This window comes from Haliotis rufescens, unplaced genomic scaffold (assembly GCF_023055435.1).
Source record: "Haliotis rufescens isolate VD_foot unplaced genomic scaffold, xgHalRufe1.0.p SCAF_4, whole genome shotgun sequence".
Classification (NCBI taxonomy): domain Eukaryota; kingdom Metazoa; phylum Mollusca; class Gastropoda; order Lepetellida; family Haliotidae; genus Haliotis; species Haliotis rufescens.
Window position 1 is genome coordinate 44,685,077 of NW_025964112.1, and position 20,212 is coordinate 44,705,288.

General features: G+C 40.8%; 1 protein-coding gene across 1 annotated transcript; it reads left to right on the forward strand.

The window, feature by feature from the left end:
- Positions 1-543: 543 nt before the first annotated feature.
- On the forward strand, positions 544-19,435 carry LOC124152351 (CDK5 regulatory subunit-associated protein 3-like). Its single transcript, XM_046525272.2, has 15 exons — positions 544-626; positions 2,119-2,233; positions 4,473-4,604; positions 5,795-5,895; positions 6,196-6,244; positions 7,062-7,150; positions 8,139-8,228; positions 8,907-9,043; positions 9,753-9,918; positions 10,377-10,481; positions 10,858-10,933; positions 11,492-11,577; positions 13,545-13,747; positions 14,944-15,115; positions 16,881-19,435. The coding sequence occupies exons 2-15, from the start codon at positions 2,176-2,178 to the stop codon at positions 16,950-16,952; spliced, it is 1,536 nt and encodes a 511-aa protein (XP_046381228.2). The 5' UTR covers positions 544-626; positions 2,119-2,175; the 3' UTR covers positions 16,953-19,435.
- The last annotated feature ends 777 nt before the right edge of the window (positions 19,436-20,212 follow it).

Genomic DNA, 20,212 nt, shown 5'->3' on the forward strand with positions numbered 1-20,212 from the left:
GTTTGTTCTGCAAATTCATAATGAGACCAAGTAGCCTTTTAACTGAATTCGCCTCTGTGCGCAATAAATGTGACACAACGCATACGATATATTACAACGAGTGTTTGTTTGTTGTATAACCCCGCACTCAGCCATATTCCAGCTATTTGACGGCAGTCTGTAAATAATCGAGTCTGGACCAGATAGTCCAGTGATTGACATCATGAGAATCGATCCACGATCCCGTTAGTCGCCTCTTACGACAAGCACGGCCCAACAAAATAACGAATGTCTAATGTTGGCTTGTCTTGATTCATATGGGTAACATAATAATAATATATTACCCCTCATCCTGGCATGCGTTGCACTTTCTCACGAGTATTCGGCTAAGAGGAAAAATGTCATAAAGATTTGTCATTCCCGATCAACCCATTGCACGACAATAAATAAACATTTTACAGCAGCTTCGTTCAATTAAAAGCTCTTCACATCACTAACAGTGTTAGGAGCTAGGGGTGTCAACAAGATTTGAACCAATCAGAGTAGGCGTTATTAATGGGATACGGTTAAACACGTGTGCGGAAGTAGAGACAACTTGCACAACATACGGTGCAGAAAGTCAGAACCACGCTGTTGACGATTCACCTGTAAGTGAATATTTCTTGAATGACCTATTTGGGCAGATGTGTTTATCCATGACATGTGATTTCATTGATTGCATTCTTATAACAATGTTACGCTTGTCAAAGAGAAAACACCGGTTATCAATGTGTCACAAGTCAAGTGTTAAAACTAACAACACCCTTTCCAGTCGAATGGCTTGCCGGTGCTGGTGATAATGCTTTTAGGATTTCCTGAATTACAGTAATGTTTTACCGTGTTTATTTTTTTAATGTTAAGACGGTAATCAAACGACGTGATCATATCTTGTTTGAGCGGAAAAAATCCACTTTGCTGTTTTTGACACCATATGTCATGGGCTGTGACATCAAGGCCGTAGTTAACTTTTTTTGACAGGGGGGTCAAATATTTCTACAAGTATCACTTGTCTCCAATTTGTATTTTCATGATTCAAATAAAACTGTTTTCTATAAAAAATCCAGGGGGACAACTGCCCTCCCTGCCTCCCGGCTGGCTACGGCACTGGACATATGTTAGCAGTAGCAGTAGTTCAGTGGCAGAGATTTCGTTTACAAGCAAAGAATGATATCCGTATTTACTACTATAAAAAAATATTTGGTGAAAGAGCAAGATATTTGTGCAAAAAAGATGCAGGGAATTTATGACAACCACCATTTATGTTTGCTTGCTGTTATCACTTGACATGTTCATCAGAGCTGGTGACAGAATTAGCTGCATTTATCATATCCACTATTCGTAATTATTATCAGGTGATGTATTTTTGACATGTCCTTTGTGAGACCCTAGGTTAAATCCCCTGTTGCTTCATATAAAAAAGAGGTTAATCCATGGCACCCCGGTACTTGCTACTCTGCCTGGCGATCGGTATTAGGTTGGTTTGTTGTTTAACGCCGCATTCAGCAATATTCCAGCTATATGATGGCGGTGTGTAAATAATCGAGTCTGGACCAGACAATCCAGTGATTAATATCATGAGCATTGTTCCACACAATTGGGATTGATGACATGCATCAACCAACTCAGCGAGCCTGACCACCCGATCCTGTTACGATTTTACGACAAGCATAGTCACCTTTTACGGCAAGCATGGGTTGCTGAAGACCTATTATACCCTGAAATCTTCACAGGTCCAGCATAAGGGACTGGTCTCTTATAGGGGAGAGTTGGTGAGATTGGACTTAGGATTGTATCATATTTTGCCCTACCCCTCCCCCAATTTTGTGTGGCATCTTTTCATGACACCCCCCATCCCACCATAATACATGAGCAGTCTCTATGTAATGTTCACATTCAGGAAGAAAAAAAAATTATTTGATAAAATAGAAGTGTGTCTCTCTCCCCCCCCCCCCCCCCCCTTTTGCTGTGTTACTTTTTTGTGACCGTGTATGTATGTTGCTGTAAAAATGCGAAAATCATGACAGCAACTTTTAAGGCCCATTTCACCTCACCTCACCATCACATATGTTTATGTTATGAATTAAATCCATTTTTCAACAGATGTCACGAGTTGGGGAAACATATAACAAGTGTTGGTGAATTATTAGCTTGACAAACATGGCACAGCAGACTGCTGAAAGTCTACCTATAGATATTCACTATAACAAGTTGCTTGGTAAGTATTTTGTGAACTCATGTCATGCATTCACAGGTTAAGATTTTGGGTCAGTTGAGCATTTTGAGTCAGGTGTTCTACTAGACATGTTCTAGCCACATCCACATGTTGTCTTTTCCACAATTAAAGAAATACTACAGTTACCGTCACAGTATTGTCATAGCGACTGATTTACGACATCCATTGTCTGAAGAACATTTGATTGCAAAGGCTCATTACCCTGGAGCCATGACATCTATATGCCTTGAAACACTTAATTGCTGTTATTTATAAGATGCTAATCCTATTTGTTAATCCCCAGTTTTGTGTACATCGACCGTCTGCCATCCTGAACAGGATGTGCAAGTATGTCACTGATGATTTACTGTTTACATTTATATTTATTACTTACTAAATGTCAGGTGACCGTGGCTATATAAGCCTTGGTCCAGAAGGAGAAAAGAGAGAAGAGGGGGAAAAAAAGGTCTTACCCTTAGCCTAGCTAGGGTTAGGCTGGGTGCTCCGGGGCACCAAGACAACAAGCACTACCACTATGTGCTGACTTGGCACATAGTGTCATTTGTATGTATCTATCTACATGTATAAAGTAAAACTGTATATACTGCAAGCCATCGTCTCCAAGTTGTCACTTCCTACTGAGAACCATACGTCACCTCTTGCATATACGAGTATGCAAATTATTTATTAATCAACATCAGACCACACGCGTTGATAGTATACTGGAACACATGTACAATGTTTGATTGTGTTCTTTATCCAGTTCCTCAAATAAGTACTGGTAGCTTCAAATAAGTCTTTGATTGTCCTTATAGAATGTTAAGAACTGATGTTGTTGGTATACATGGTAACATGCAAAACATTCATGGCAATTTCTATATTTCCATCACTGCATCACCACAGTGCAGATAAAAGAAGTTTTATCAAGCCCAACAAACAATAGTATTGATAGTCTGTTGTACAGACCCTGATACAAATATATCCAATACAGCCTATGCAAGTCTATAATGTTTTGCAAGTCTAGATTACTGCAGTATCAGCATGATCAGGTATCTAAAAATGAAGAGAGTCCCTGGGCTCCTTTTTATTAAAATTATATTAAAATAATTTAACAACCGTTTTTTTCTGTAAGATATGTTCATGTCAGAGATTAGATGTTAGTCAATAGTATTGATGAATATTATTATTTTGTTTTAGCTACCGTTTTGCATCATTTACATTGCAAATATTTATGTACACTTTGAAATTCACATGATAATGATAATTGGAGTTCCCTTATCTGCACCAAAATGTTGCATGAGCAAAGGGAAAACGTTGCATTAGCATAGGGAAAATGTTGCATTAGCATAGGGAAGGACATTATGAAGTCATTGGTAAACACATTAACAAGTAACCCCAGCCTGTAAGTTGACCCAAAGAATATTACATGAGTGTAGGCAGGAGTTCTAGCAGGACTGAGACACTCACAGTTATTTTGTTGGATCTGGCATTTAGAAATTGGATACCGGTATGTAACTGATGACAAGATAGTAAGGATCATTTACTTGTTGTTTAATGCCATGCTCAGCAATATTCCAGCTGTCACAGCTGACCTGGTCAGCCAAGTCACCAAGTCTTCCCACACACCCATTAAGTCCCCTTACACCAAGCATTGATGACTGGGACTAATTCAAACTCAGAAGGGGGTGGTGGGGTAGCCTAGTGGTTAAGGGTTCCTCGTGAAACGAAAGACCCGGTTCGATTCACAACATGGGTACAATCAGTGAAGCCTGTTTCTGGTGTCCCTGCCATGATATTGCTGGAATACTGCTGAAAGCGGCGTAAAACCATACTCACTCACAAGCTTTTTGAGCCTGCTTGCCTTGGGGTATATGGGAGTTCAAGTGGACGGTGCCAGGATCCGCTCACCGTGGGTTTGAATCCCGATTGTGACATGAGTAGCATCATCTTCCAGGTATAGTGAGTGAGTGAGTGAGCAAATGAAAATGGTTTGATGCTGCTTTTAGCAATATTCCAGCAATATCACGGCGGGGGACACCAGAAATGGGCTTCACACATTGTACTCGTGGGGAATCGGACCCAGGTGTTCGATGTGATGAGCTTGATAGGCTACCCTGCCACCCCTATTCCAGGTGTAAAGGGAATAAGGATAATTGTGTATGTGCAGATTAAACTCTTCGTTGTTTTCCGGCAGTGGTTATTAAGATGTTATTATGTTGTCTTTGATATTTTTTGTGATTAGACTGGCTGGTGAGCCGGCGCCACTGCAGTAAGGACTGGCAGAAGGCGACTATCGCCATCCGGGAGAAGATAAACACAGCCATACAAGACATGCCTGAAGTCGAGGAGATATCGGCACTGCTGGAAGGAACTTGTACGTTTTGGTTTTATTGGCGCTTGGGGAATATTATTTACCGGTATGAACTGGAAACATGGAAATCGCATACCCTAAGGATATTTTTTCTTTTGGCTTCGCTATAAATAATTTAAAATATTAAGATTAATTCAGAATATATATAATATATAGGTCGGGTAAACTCTGAAATTGTGTACATAATTCATTACAAGATAGACTCGGACGGTTGTGCAAAATATCTAGTGCAGGGATTTGACATGGGAAATTTAGAGGACTTTAGATAATTTAAATACCTTCTATATACTAGATGTGATCTACTAGACATGTAGGAAGTGTGGGTTGCAGTGTGAAATCAAAATTGTGAAATGAAAGAAAGTTGTTGCTTGGGGTTTCTTGTGAGAGTTACTTCCCTTTCCCATGTCAATTTACGATGAAGACTACAGTACCATGAGATAAGAAATGCTGTGGTAGTTTTTTTTAAATACATATTTTAGATCATTGAATACTTAAGCCATTTAACACAAATCTACCTGAAATGAGATGGAGCTGCGTTTTTGAAAGAAGTAAACATGTTGTCCCACTCCTGGTACCTATCGACTCAAACTGTCGCCTTCAGTATTATCGTTCCATTGTTTGACTGTGAGTGCCCAGTGCCATGTTTATACACTGAATCTGTGACACTGAATTTTCTCCTTTAGATATCATCTATTTCCCTTGTTTGAAAGTGAGTGCCCAGTGCCATGTTTATACACAGAATCTGTGACATTGAATTTTCTCCTTTAGATATCATCTATTTCCCTTGTTTGACAGTGAGTGCCCAGTGCCATGTTTATACACAGAATCTGTGACATTGAATTTTCTCCTTTAGATATCAACTATTTCCCTTGTTTGACAGTGAGTGCCCAGTGCCATGTTTATACACAGAATCTGTGACACTGAATTTTCTCCTTTAGATATCAACTATTTCCCTTGTTTGAAAGTGAGTGCCCAGTGCCATGTTTATACACAGAATCTGTGACATTGAATTTTCTCCTTTAGATATCATCTATTTCCCTTGTTTGACAGTGAGTGCCCAGTGCCATGTTTATACACAGAATCTGTGACATTGAATTTTCTCCTTTAGATATCATCTATTTCCATTGTTTGACGGTGAGTGCCCAGTGCCATGTTTATACACAGAATCTGTGACACTGAATTTTCTCCTTTAGATATCAACTATTTCCATTGTTTGACAATCCTGAGGCTTTTGAAGGAAACAGAATCAGGAAAGAAGAATATATTTGGTCAATATTCTTCTCAACGAATGAAGGTAGGTTTATAATTTGGTTTGTATGTGCATTGTCATTGTACGAGGGTAGTCGGACTGACCAATAGCCAAGACTTGGGCTTTACACTGATTGGTCTAAGCACTTGTTTTTTTTGTTTTTCGCAGAAACCAGGCAGTGTCTTGACTAGTTGGTTAAAAACACTGATGCAAACAGACCTTATGAACTGACAGGTGATAGAGAAACATAGTGCATACAAACTGGTAACATCACCAATGTGTTGTTGACATAAATTCATTTTTGCTTCATTTACAAATTACATGTACAGTACCTTCTATTTTCAGGATTGGGCTGAAATTGTGAAGCTTTTTGAAAAAGACGGGGTATATCTTGGTAAGTGAATATGTCCAATATGACATAGAGGTCATATTCTCATTACAGGTGATATGAGAGAGAGAGATAGGTGTTTGTAGAATATTTTTTACTATTACTATACAGCTGATTCATAAGAACAGAGAGTATTGTTTAGACCTTCATGTTTGAAAATACATTGTTTGTCGAATGGTACAACTAATGTGCTTTCATGGTATTTTTCATTTTGTTCAGCCTTACATATAGCACTATTCTATTTTGTTCAGTTGATTATAACACTGTTCTATTTTGTTCAGCCTGTTATAACACTGTTCTATTTTGTTCAGCTTGTTATAGCACTGTCCTATATTGTTCAGCCTGTTATAGCACTGTTCTATTTTGTTCAGCCTGTTATAGCACTGTTCTATTTTGTTCAGCCTGTAATAGCACTGTTCTATTTTGTTCAGCTTGTTATAACACTGTTCTATTTTGTTCAGCCTGTTATAACACTGTTCTATTTTGTTCAGCTTGTTATAGCACTGTCCTATATTGTTCAGCCTGTTATAGCACTGTTCTATTTTGTTCAGCCTGTTATAGCACTGTTCTATTTTGTTCAGCCTGTTATATCACTGTTCTATTTTGTTCAGCCTGTTATAGCACTGTTCTATATTGTTCAGCCTGTTATAGCACTGTTCTGTTTTGTTCAGCCTGTTATAGCACTGTCCTATATTGTTCAGCCTGTTATAGCACTGTTCTATATTGTTCAGCCTGTTATAGCACTGTTTTCTTTTGTTCAGCTTATTAGCACTGTTCTATTTTGTTCAATGTATTGTAGCATTGTTCTGTTTTCCTGTTTCAGGTGAGGTGGCACAGATGGTGTCACGCAATGTTAATTATGAGATTCCTGCACTGAAGAAACAAATAGGCAAATGTCAACAAATTCAGAAGGTGTGTTTTGAGTGTTTATGAATGGACAGCTGAGATACCTGGTAACACGTTATATCTGGGATAACACTTTCTGAGTAAAATATAGATTCTCATACATTTTGGGTTGAGTCCCATCCAGGATTCAAACCCACACTGCCAGAGTGAGGCACCTAATCGTCACCACACAAAGTCAGTGATCTAACCCACTCGGCCACCGAGGCTTCCACAAAATGAAATTTCGACAACCGGTAGTCTAGATTAATATTTTGTGTACCCCTCTGACAAGTGTAAATTGGCACGGCTCCCCTGGCTAAAAGCTGTGAACACACAATGCCATTTTAGAAAGTGGTCAAATGTAACAAATGTTATATCTGGGATAACACTGTCTTATTAAAGTACAGATTCTCATACTATTTGAGTCCCATCCAGGATTCGAACCCACACTGCCAGAGTCAGGCACCTAATCGCCAGCACACAAAGTCAGCGATCTCGCCCACTTAGCCACCGTTGCTTCAGATATAACATTTGTTACATTTGACCACTTTCTAAAAGGCATTGTCTGTTGACAGCTGAGATATTTCAAACATGTTTAGGTTCATTCTGAAACTACACTTTAATCATGTTAATATGAAGCATGTTGAGGAATAGGGTTCCTCGTAGTATATTCCCTGTTTTCATTGCTCCCTGTACTTCACACAGGTAATATTGTAGATATTCCATTGAGAACTTTGTTCAGATGGGGAACTGGTGACCCATTGTTCTAGATCTTCATATGGTTTTGTTTATTTGTTTGCTCAGTAATATTCAAGCTGTATGGCGTCGGTCTGTAAATAATTAGACCAGACAATCTGGTGATGGACATATGTCCTTGGGGGCTGAGAATGGCATTTGAGGGCACCCTGATCCATTGGCCAGGGTAATAATTATGTCGGGTTACGAGCATTTGTGGAAGTTGGCACTATGGATACAGTGGTTCTATGTTTAATTCCTGGGGTATGTTTGCTTGCAGGATTGTACCAGGAAGGAGGCCGACTACAGTACCAACCAATCAGAGTTGAGGCGGAAGTATGACGCCTCCTGTAAACAGATGGGTATAGAGGTATTACATGTTATCTTGTCAAACAATTTCATGAATATACAGAGGCCAATATTTGGCACCAAGTCTGCAGCAAATCACATGAAAAAGGAATTTAAAATTTTCCAATTCATGTTAGGGAGGGGGAAAGGATTGGCCGTAGATCTGTATCATGTTTTGCCAACCCCATCAATTTTGTGTAGCATTTTTTCATGCCCACCCCAAATACATGTAACATTTTTTAATGCCCCCCCCTCCCTTTAATAAATGACCAGTTCCTAAATAATGTTCACATTTTTAATTTTTTTTATTTGAAAAAAATAGAACTGTATAATTTTTTCTTGGACCTCACCACTTAGTAGTGATATATTTTTCGGATTTTTTCATGACACATGAAATATTGACTGTGTCATTAAACCTTTTATCAACTATGTCTCATTAAACCTTTACTCAGTTATGTTTATAATATTAGTAAATAGTTTCAATCAAGCTCTAGTGAGACTACGCAGGGCTGAGTAGAAATACATTTTGAAACTGTTTATCGGGAATATCATCACGTCCAATCTGCATATATTTTTTTCCGTTTCTTTGAAAATGCAAGATGTTGTGATATAGTTCCCAGCTGTACTGTATTTAACAGCCTGGTTTAAGGCGCTATAGATGACATTTGGTGTGTATGGTTATTATCTGTTCATGTTTCAGGGAAAGAAGATAAAGTCAGAGTTAGCTGCCCTTGTTAGAGATCTTCCCACTGAATATCAGAAAATGGCAAAGACAACAAAGTCGCTTCAACCAGCATTTGATTATTATCAAAACTTTGTGTCATTTGTTATGAAAAGGTAATGAATGTGTAACACTTGTTTTGTGTTCATTGTGTGTAGTTGCATTATCCAATCAGCTTGTTTTGTTTTATTTACTCGTTAGGAAGATAGTGTCATGGGAAATTGACTAAAACCCTCATCTGAAAATGTATGCTTCAGGCTCAGTCCCTTTACTTTCCACTCAACACAAACAGGAAACGAATAATTGACCAAGTTAGCAAACCTGATCACCCGATCCATTTTGCTCCTTTTTGGACAAACATAGGTTGTTAGGAATCTATTTTCTGGAATCCCCATGGGTATTTTTGTATATATATATACATATATATATATATGAGTGATAACCACTTCTGACCACATCATTGCACTGAATATGTACACAAGAAAAAGATTCTGTTTAAAAAAATTCATTTTGGTCATGGTAGAATGGAGATAAACCTATTGTGTTTTTTAGTTATGTGGTGGTTCATCGTTAATTAAACACCTAAGTGTTACATTCAGTCACATTTGTGTTACTCTAGTCTTTGTTTAATCAACAATGAACCGCCTCAAAATTTAAAACAGAATAGGTTAATCCCCTAAACTAGTCTTGCATCATTAACATCATCAGTAGAACATGCTTTTGTTTGCATCACAGCCTAACAAGCATCTCTGAAACATTATATGCTTCACTGGAACGGAAGATTTCAACATATTACATGAAGATATTTCTTTTTTATTATTTCAGTGACAAGTTTGAATCAGAATCCCTCCAGTTTCTAAAGTTTATCATATGTAATGGCGACGTTACGACGTACCAGTGGCGTACAGGAAGTGCTCCTGATAAGGTGGAAGACACGAACATACAGATCGACACTACCGATGAGCAGGAGGTCGTGGAGGAGACAGGAGATGTAAGGATTGGTTTCATGATTTGGTAGACTGAGTGAGTGAGTTTCATTTAACACCACTTTTAACAATATTCCAGTTATATCACGGCGTGTCAGCTTAATGTGGTAGGAAAGCCCGAAGTGATGCAGCTCTTAGACGTTTACCACTTTGGTGAAACCCACGTGCACAGGAAAAGTGCTGACAAACCTAGAAACATAATCGGGGTGAACTGGACATGGAAACCATGCTCATAGGCTTCTGGCATGCCCAAGGGATGTAACTCTGCACAGCAAGTTGAGGTGCATTAGATGATTGGGCCATCTGTTCCCCTGGTCGAGGGTGGGTATGTCTCCAAATGACCTCAACAAACATTCTCTGTTAAACTGCATACACATCAATGCTCATATACCCTTCATTTCAATCAGACGTTTGTTTTTTGGTGTTTGGACTGTAGATACATCCATATTTCTTTTTGTGTCAGATTGACTGGGGAGGTGAAGAAGACCAGATAGACTTTGGTGCGGACATAAACCTCGACATCACAGACATCACTGTCGAGAGCGGCGGAGCAGAAACGGAACTAAAAGTATGTTTTTTGTTGTTTCTTTTCTGTTTAACGCCGCACAAGCAAAATTCCAGCTACATGCAGCCTTTGGAAATAATCAAGTCTGGACTAGACAATCCAGTGATTGATATCATGAACATCGATCTACGCAACTGGGATACAATGGCATGCATCAACCAAGTCAGTGAGCCTGACCCCCTGATCCCGTTAGTCGCCTCTTACGACCAGCACTGGTTACTGAAGACAAATTCTAGCCCGGATCTTCACGAGTCTATGACATGTTGAGCAGTGTAGTAGATGCTTTTATCTGTTGACAGAGTGATAATATTCAGTGTTGGATTTAGCATGAAATGGCACTGCCTTGACATGTGTTATTAATCTTCCTCTGTCCATCTAGGGGGAAGATGAAAATGGTATCGACTACGGTGACTTGATTGAAGAAGATACTAAGGATATCTCAGTGGCTACTACAGGTACGCTCTTAGATGTATCACTCACTCACTCACTCACTCACTCACTCACTCACTCACTCACTCACTCACTCACTCACTCACTCACTCACTCACTCACTCACTCACTCACTCACTCACTCACTCACTCACTCACTCACTCTGTCTCCTGAGATGTCTTGTTTCAGGATTCCGAGACATATCAAAGGGAGGTAAATCTAAACAGTTATTCTAATAACTGCATTATTTCACCTGTCCATAAACATTTACCTTTTCAACTTTCCTCCAGAACTCCCTGGTTGATTGAGCCAAGATTTTGTCTGTAGTGTTAACCATTAGAGCCCCAAGGGTCTATTGTCTAAATTGAATACAGTTTCAAATATAATCTCTTGATTCCAATGAAATTTTATGATGTTAATTTATCTTTAATTTTGAGATAAGAGATTACTGGGTACAATTATTTCCTGTTGTGGAATGCACTTTTGTTTTTTTACAATGGCTGAAAAAGGACTGGCAGATCTGTGACGCCAGTAGTTCAATGAGGATATTTCTCGAGCCTACAGTGAAGTGTTCCAATTGCAGGTGATGGTGTGGCGAGGGGGAAGGATGCCCTGTCTGTTCTTGACAACCCAGACACAAGGAACGAATTCATCAATGACCTGTTGGAGGTAACAAAATTCAGAACCAAATACCACGATTTGGATGTTTGCATGTTTGTATATATGTTGTTTTTTTTAATCTGGACAGCACACAGTGATTGTTTAGCTATCAGGTGCTCCTGAAGACTGTTTTGTTTAAGTGTAAATACCGCTTACACAACGTCTACACTGAAAATCGACTTCTTTGCTCCCTAGATATGCTGCAAACAGGAATGGCACAAAATGAAGATGACAGACATTTTAATGTTCATCAAAACAATTATCTCTTTGGAGATGTTGTCCATGTGTGACATCACGTCAACAAGACAACTATAATCGGTTGGTACATCTATGGAATCAATACCAAACTGCCACATTAACAGCTCATACAATTCCTGGGTTGAGATCAATTAGTTGCAGAACTGTATGGAACTGGTTGAGGGAGCACAACATACAGCATCCGTCTCCTATGTCCAGCGATACGCTCAGTGATACTTCTACGTCACCTTCAGTCAGCTCAAGCCTAGGTTGGTGTAGATGGCATTTCAGGTTCAGAAGACAAGACGGGGACAGTATGCTGTTCCCAGATGAGTCCAGGTTTAATCTGGACACCTGATGGTCGTGCAAGGGTCTACAGGCGTCCAGGAGAACGTTTCAGCAATGCTCTCGTTACTCAACATCTTCTGTTTGGTATCAATACTCATTGTCAGTGGCAGTTTGAATGGTGTACGCTACCAGGAGGCCATCATTCAAGTTCATCTTCTACCCTTTGTGATAATGTAGGGACATAACGTCATGAAGCAGCAGGATAATACCCACCCACATTTTGTACGTGTTGTAACAGACTTTTTGAATCAGCACAAAATTGCTGCACTGCCGTGGCCGGTTATTTCTCCAAACCTCTCCGATAGAACATGTGTGGGATCAGATGGAACGACGCCAACAACAGGACCAGAATTAGGCAGCAATGCTAGCTGAGTCGGGACACCTAGTGCCTTGTCAGTATCGACGCAAATGGTGGTCACAGCCATTATTGACATTGTTAATTGAGTTATTACACCACAATTGCACATAGTAATGAGTTAATGATGCTATTTATATTTTCTTTGTGTCATTTCATACCCAGATTTTGTATTACTGACACAAATGTTTTTTAAGACTGAGCTTAATACATAAATATATAATATCATGATGGTCATGATGTCAATCGCTGGATCATCTTCCCGAGGCAAGAGAGTAAACTGACTATAAAAGTCCAGTTTCCACCCTTGCCGAACTAGGCTGGTATTATGGAGTTACATTTTGTCTGGACTAACGAGTCTATGCATAGTCCAATCAAAATCGTGCACCGAAATCAAAATCCGGTTAGTAAACTGTTGTGCAGATTTCGGTCGATTGCAGGATTTGCAAAGCATGTGCACTGCCAACTCGTCAGCAGATATTTTCCAAATCTTTTCATGTTTTTAATCAAGGTGCTCACGTGATTTGATGCATTTTGTGATGTAAGACCCGTTTTATCACAATATAGATCTTGATTATCGATCAGATCGTCCTGTCTGAGCGCCACCATTTTGTGTGAAGCAAACGCAAGTGATACGAGCGGTGGAATCTGATTGGTCCATAGGAGAGGCTTAGAAGGGACATAATTGGTAATAGCCACTGGTGGTGCTACGATCGAGCCCAGTAATTCCAGCCTAGTTCGGCAAGGGTGGAAACTGGACTTTTAAAGTCAGTTAACTCCCTTGCCTCGGGAAGATGTCACTGGATTGGCTGGTCCAGACTCGATTACTTACAGACCACCGTCATACAGCTTGAATATTGTTGAGTGCGGCGTTAAACACAAAACAACAACAAGAAACAAGAAAACAAAATGAAAATATAGTTTGACCATATTTTTGAAGTTAAAGGGTTACATGACCCACAAATCTTAGATACATCACTGTGTGTGCAGTGTAGCTTGCTGTCAGATTCTAAAAAATGTGAAACTTTTTCTTCAGCTGGAAGCTTTCCTGACTCAGAGGTTGTCGGAGATGTCCTCAGAGGATGATGTGTTAGCTGGAAGTCAGTTCCAGTCAGCGCCATCAGCCATACAGATTGATGCTTCCAAGGTCAAGGACATGCTGAATAAGGTCAAGGGCATATTGGAGCAGTTGACCTCAGTACAGATGCAGCACCTGTTGCTGATCAGGAATTCTCCCAGGTAAGGTGATGAAGTTTTTGGCCAAAGCAAAAAAATATTATGTTTTTGGTCCTCATCCGTATAATTTTAACCACCCTCATAGGGCTTTAATGTTTCTTGTCCATGCCCCCATCATTGTCAACCCACACATAGTGCTTCAATGTTTTTTGTCTATACCTGCATCATTGTCAACCCCCACGTAGTGCTTTAATGTTTCTGGTCCATGCCCCCATCATTGTCAACACCGACAAAGGGCTTTAATGTTTCTGGTCCATGCCCCCATCATTGTCAACCTCCACGTAGGGCTTTAATGTTTCTGGTCCATGCCCCCATCATTGTCAACCTCCAAGTAGGGCTTTAATGTTTCTGGTCCATGCCCCCATCATTGTCATCCCCCACGTAGGGCTTTAATGTTTCTGGTCCATGCTCCCATCATTATCAACCCCCACGTAGGGCTTTAATGTTTCTGGTCCATGCCCCCATCATTGTCAACCCCCACGTAGGGCTTTAATGTTTCTTGTCCATGCCCCCATCATTGTCAACCTCCACGTAGGTCTTTAATGTTTCTGGTCCATGCTCCCATCATTGTCAACCCCCACGTAGGGCTTTAATGTTTCTGATCCATGCTCCCATCATTATCAACCCCCCACGTAGGGCTTTAATGTTTCTTGTCCATGCCCCCATCATTGTCAACCACCACGTAGTGCTTTAATGTTTCTGGTCCATGCCCCCATCATTGTCAACCCCCACGTAGGGCTTTAATGTTTCTGGTCCATGCTCCCATCATTATCAACCCCCACTGATGCGTTAATGTTTCTTGTCCATGCCCCCATCATTGTCAACCACCACGTAGTGCTTTAATGTTTCTGGTCCATGCCCCCATCATTGTCAACCCCCACGTAGGGCTTTAATGTTTCTGGTCCATGCTCCCATCATTATCAACCCCCACTGATGCGTTAATGTTTCTGGCACATGCTCCCATCATTGTCAACCCCTGTGTCAGGCTTTTTTATTTGTTATATTTTTAACCAGAGACAGGTAACTGTAACCTGCTCCTCCAAAAACGAATGAGGCAAGATGCCTCTGGTGTCAATGCAGGTTGTGTAGGGGGAATAGTGTGAGGCATTTTGGGTTTGTCAAGTGTAGACTAGACATCACTCTACTGAACTTTAATGAATGTCTGTCTCACAAACGCACACACTCCTTCCCTTCATCAGGTATGTGGAGAGACTGAGGGACTCCTTGAAGCAGACGCTGACCCTGGCTGACAAGATGGTGTTCTACGAGAAGGAGATGGTTGTGAAGAGGAAGGAGGCGCTGGAGGAACAAGGTCAGCTGGAGCCCAAGCTGGACACTCTGGTCAGCAAGACAAAGGTCATGCAGAAGCAGGTCAGTGGACGCATTGTGTCTCATCTCAGCTCACCCTGTAGGGGCCCAGGAAGTTTCATCATCGGTCATCAAGTGAATTGTATCTCCATTCTATTCTGATAAATACCCAGAACCCAATTGCCACTGAAGCTTCATTTTCGAAGTGAGCTCAGTCAGTGCTCTTTCTTACTGACCGCCTCCGTGGTCTAGTGGAAGAACGTCTGCCTGGAGAGTGGAAGGTCCGGGGTTTGATCCCCGGCCGCGTCATACAAAAGACATTAAAAGATGGTACTTGTTGTTACCCTGTCTGGCGCTCCGCATTACATGATTAAGGGGCTAAAACAAGGACTGGTCGGCTCGGAGTCAGTATACTGTGTCTGAGTGGGGTATTCATGTAAAACTGCGGCATGGTATCTCAGTGAGCTAGCACTATAAATCGGACTAGTACAAGCAGCCACACAAACACACACACGTACATGCACGTCGCTATATAAGTGCAATAATCTTGGACGCGACCTCACCTCTTTCTTACTGAGCAGTGAATTTCAGTCACAAAGTCACCATATGGGCAAGAGACTTTGTTCAAATTTGCCACTATTCACCTAGCAGGGTACCCGGTGTGTGAGGTGGATGTCAAAACCCTCTTGCACCCATAGGCAGCTTGGGTTGTATACTCCCCAGGGAGTTGAGAATGATAACTGAAATGCAAATGGATCCACTGGTTGGCGAACAAATAAAACCACACTTGAGCAGATACTAGTATCTGGATACCTGATGTAAATAAATGTATAATATAACAGTAATGTAATAATATGAACCAGTCTCAAAATGAAGCCATGCTAACGAATAATGACAGAGCATTGTTCAGCTGATGCAAGTTGCAGTATTTCAGTAATGTTACTGTTATGTAAACTGTTGGATATTTTTAAGAGTTGTTAGATATATATAAGAACATTTTCATACCACCATGTCAGAATGATGAGACAAATGAAGATCCAGGGTGGAATAGGTCTTCAGCAATCGATGCTTGCCGTAAAAGATGACTTTGCTTGTTGTAAGAGGCGACTAATGAGATCGGGTCACAGGCTCGCTGACTTGGTTGATACACTTCATTGTATCCCAGTTGCGTGGTTTTAGGCGTCTGATATTAGCTTTTATACCACTCGCCTCCGGCTCCGGCTCCAGCTCGCGGTATAAAACCTAACGCGGGACACATTAAAACCCATGTACCCAGAGGGATCCTGCTGCAACTTATAGTGGTTGGTTGGTTGGTTTGTTGTTTAACGCCGCACTCAGCAATATTCCAGCTATATGACGGTGGTCTGTAAATAATCGAGTCTGGACCAGACAATCCAGTGATTGATATCATGAGCGTCGATCCACGCAATTGGGATCGATGACATGCATCAACCAAGTCAGCGAGTCTGACCACCTGATCCCGCTAGTCGCCTTTTACGACAAGCATAGTCGCCTTTTACAGCAGGCATGGGTTGCTGAAGATCTATTCTACCCCGGATCTTCACGGGTCACTTATAGTGTGTAGCCGGGGTAAGAGTGTCAGTCTTATCTCCCTTTGTTTGTTGTAAGAGGTAACTAAATGGATCGGATGGCCAGGCTCACTGACTTCATTGGTTGTGTGTCATCGTATCCCCTGTCAATCACTGGATTGTCTGGTCTAGACTCAATAACTTACAGACCAGATCATATAGCTGGAATATTGCTAAGTGGGATGGTTAATGAAAAACAAAAGAAAATTTATATGTAAGGTCATTTCTTTGTCTTGCAGATGGAAGGTGAGATATCCAAGAAGTATAAGGATCGGCCAGTCAACATCATGGGGGAGATCAACACAATATAGTGGACCATGTTACCATGTACAGTTACGGATAACGACACATCTCTGAAATTGGTCAGCAGTTTTGAGTGAAGACTGTGACAAGACAATACAGCTAGTCATGGAATCTCTGGACCAGTGTGCCACCATTAATACTGATGCTTTCATTTCTGCTTTAAAACATCAAATAAACATGAGTGAGTGAGTTGGTATAAAAGCCATTTTAACAATATTCCAGTTATATCACGGCATGTCAGCTTAATGCCGGAGGAAAGCCAGAAATAAAGATGTTGTCATAGAACTGATTTTACTTTATTCTGACTATGTATTTAATAATGTTAAATTAAGAGTGAGTGAGTGAGTGAGTATGGATTTACGCCACTTTTAGCAATATTCCAGCAATATCACGACGGGGGACACCAGAAATGGGCTTCACACATTGTACCCATGTCGGGAATCATATCTGGGTCTTCGCCGTGACGAGCGGACGCTTTAACCACTAGGCTACCCGACCGTCCCCGTTATATTAAGAGCACCAGTTTGCCTGCACAGAGGTATTTCCAATACACCCAATTGTTATGAATTTTTAGCATCAGATATTGACTGAATTATTCAAGCATTGGTCACCCGTTGTGAATGAATGAAGCGGTGTATAGAACTAGGCATCTCAACCATAAGAACTTGCTATTGTTTCTCCGACATGTTCAGGCAGAGCTATGGCCCATTTAGTATGCTGCAGAATGCAGAGTTGTGTCCTTTGTGCAGTTTTGGAATCCTATAATTGTAAGTTCCCATACTCTCTGATTATGACCCTTGATTTGTTAGCACTATACTCAATTGCTTAGGGCTTGTTCCACAAAGTGATGGTAGTGCCAAGATGATCGTAGCTCCCATACTCAATACAGTCGTAGAGTTAAGGCGATGTAACTCCCATACTAGACAGTCGTAGAGCCAAGACGATCGTAACTCCCATACTAAACAGTCGTAGAGCCAAGACGATCGTCACTCCCATACTAGACAGTTGTAGAGCCAAGAACATCGTAACTCCCATACTAGACAGTCGTTGAGCCAAGATGATCGTAGCTCCCATACTAGACAGTCGTAGAGCCAAGACCATCGTAACTCCCATACTAGACAGTCGTAGAGCCAAGATGATCGTAACTCCCATAATAGGACAGTCGTAGAGCCAAGACCATCGTAACTCCCATACTAGACAGTCGTAGAGCTAGGACCAACGATAATTCCAATACCAGACAGTCGTAGAGCTAGGACGATCGTAACTCCCATACCAGACAGTCGTAGAGCCAAGACGACCGTAACTCCCATACTAGACAGTCTTATAGCTAGGACGATCGTAACTCCCATACCAGACAGTCTTAGAACTAAGACGATCGTAACTCCCATACTAGACAGTCGTAGAGCCAAGGCGATGTAACTCCCATACTTTAGGCAGTCGTAGAGCTAAGCTTATCATAACTCCCTTACTTAAGACAGTCGTATACCTGATACGATCATAATTCCAATGCTTAAGACAGTCGTAGAGCTAAGATGATCCTAACTCCCATAATAAGAGAGTCGTAGAGCTAAGACGATCCTAACTCCCATAATAAGACAGTCGTAGAGCTAAGACGATAGTAACTCCCCTGATAAAGATAGTCGTAGAGCTAAGACGATCGAAGCTGTGTACATTAATATAGACTTCCTCGCTTTGTGAAAATAGGGCTTAGATTGTCAAACATTTAAAACCTACCTCACATTTCTTCCAGCATTAAGATGACACACCATGATATCACTGAAATACAGACAAAGCTCACTTACTCATTCTGACCTGTTTAAGGTTTCCCATCAGTACTGTAATACAGAAAACATTCCATCCACATTTCACAGCTGAGTGCCACAGAGATTTGTGTGTGTGATGAAGGAGTACCAAATGATCAGATTGTAAGTCATACCACACAAGGACTGAGAGTGTCATGAAAAAATGGACAGTTTATAATAAAATATAAAGTGCGTTTGTCTTTTCATGGAGGGTCATGAAAAAAATTACAAGCATTAGGGGAGGGTCATTATTTGCTGCATCAAAGACCTCTGACCACCCCACCCCACCCTGTAATAAATGACCGGTCCCTCTATGAAATAAGGGTCTATGTAACCAGTTTCCAGTACATATGCATGGGTACACTACTGTGAAAGATTTCTACATAGAGGAATGCCTGTATTTGTAACATTGGTAAAAACATTTTCATTATTACACTGTCTCCAAAGGCCAATGTGTATGGTTTACGTATCTAAACTGAACAGAAAAGTTAGGGATCACTACAAAAATATATTCCGATAAATAGTCAGGATCCCTAACCTTTTTTGTTCAGTATATTTATAAGAACTGATGAAAATTCATGCCTGCATGCATTCATTATGATACAAACTGTTATTTATTGTTACTGTTGTGTTCACTGTGACCTGTAAATAAATGAAATAAGACAGTAAAACATTGATTAAAAGAGAAAGTTACTTTTGTGATATGTTGGTCTTTCTATAATCCTGTACTGACCCGCGGCTGTGGTGTACTGGATAGAGCATCTGCTAGCAGAGCTGAAGGTGGGTGGTCCGGGTTGTGATTACCAAAAGACGTTAAAAGATGGTACTTGTTGTTATCCTGCCTGATTTGGTATTAAGGGGCTAAAACAAGGACTGGTCGGCTATAAGTCAGTATGCTGTCTGAGTGGGGTATCCATGTTAAACTGCAGCATGGTGTCTCAGTGGGCTAGCACTATGGAATCGTCATTAGTCTAGTACAAGACAGACGGACGGGCGCACGCACGCACGAACACAGAACGCGATTTTAAACCCCATTTCACCTTACCGCACCGCCTGATTAATGGTTTCTCTCAAGATTTACATATGGATTTTTGCTGCGTTTATCATATGAATTTCGGATTACACGTCTAAATTAATATATAAAGGAAATAAGGTTCTTTCGTGTAGTGTAATGCAAGATGGCACCATACATTCCACGTTAAGTGGACAACAGATCCATGTAGATCCAGGTCAGAATAGGTCTTCAGCAACCCATTCTTGCCGTAAAAGGCGACTATGCTTGTCGTAAGAAGCGACTAACGGGATCGGGTGGTCAGGCTCGCTGACTTGGTTGATGTATGTCATCGTATCCCAATTGCGTGGATCGATGCTCATGATGACAATCACTCGACTGTCTGGTCCAGACTCGATTACTTACAGACCGCCGTCATATAGCTGGAATATTGCTGAGTACGGCGTTAAACAAC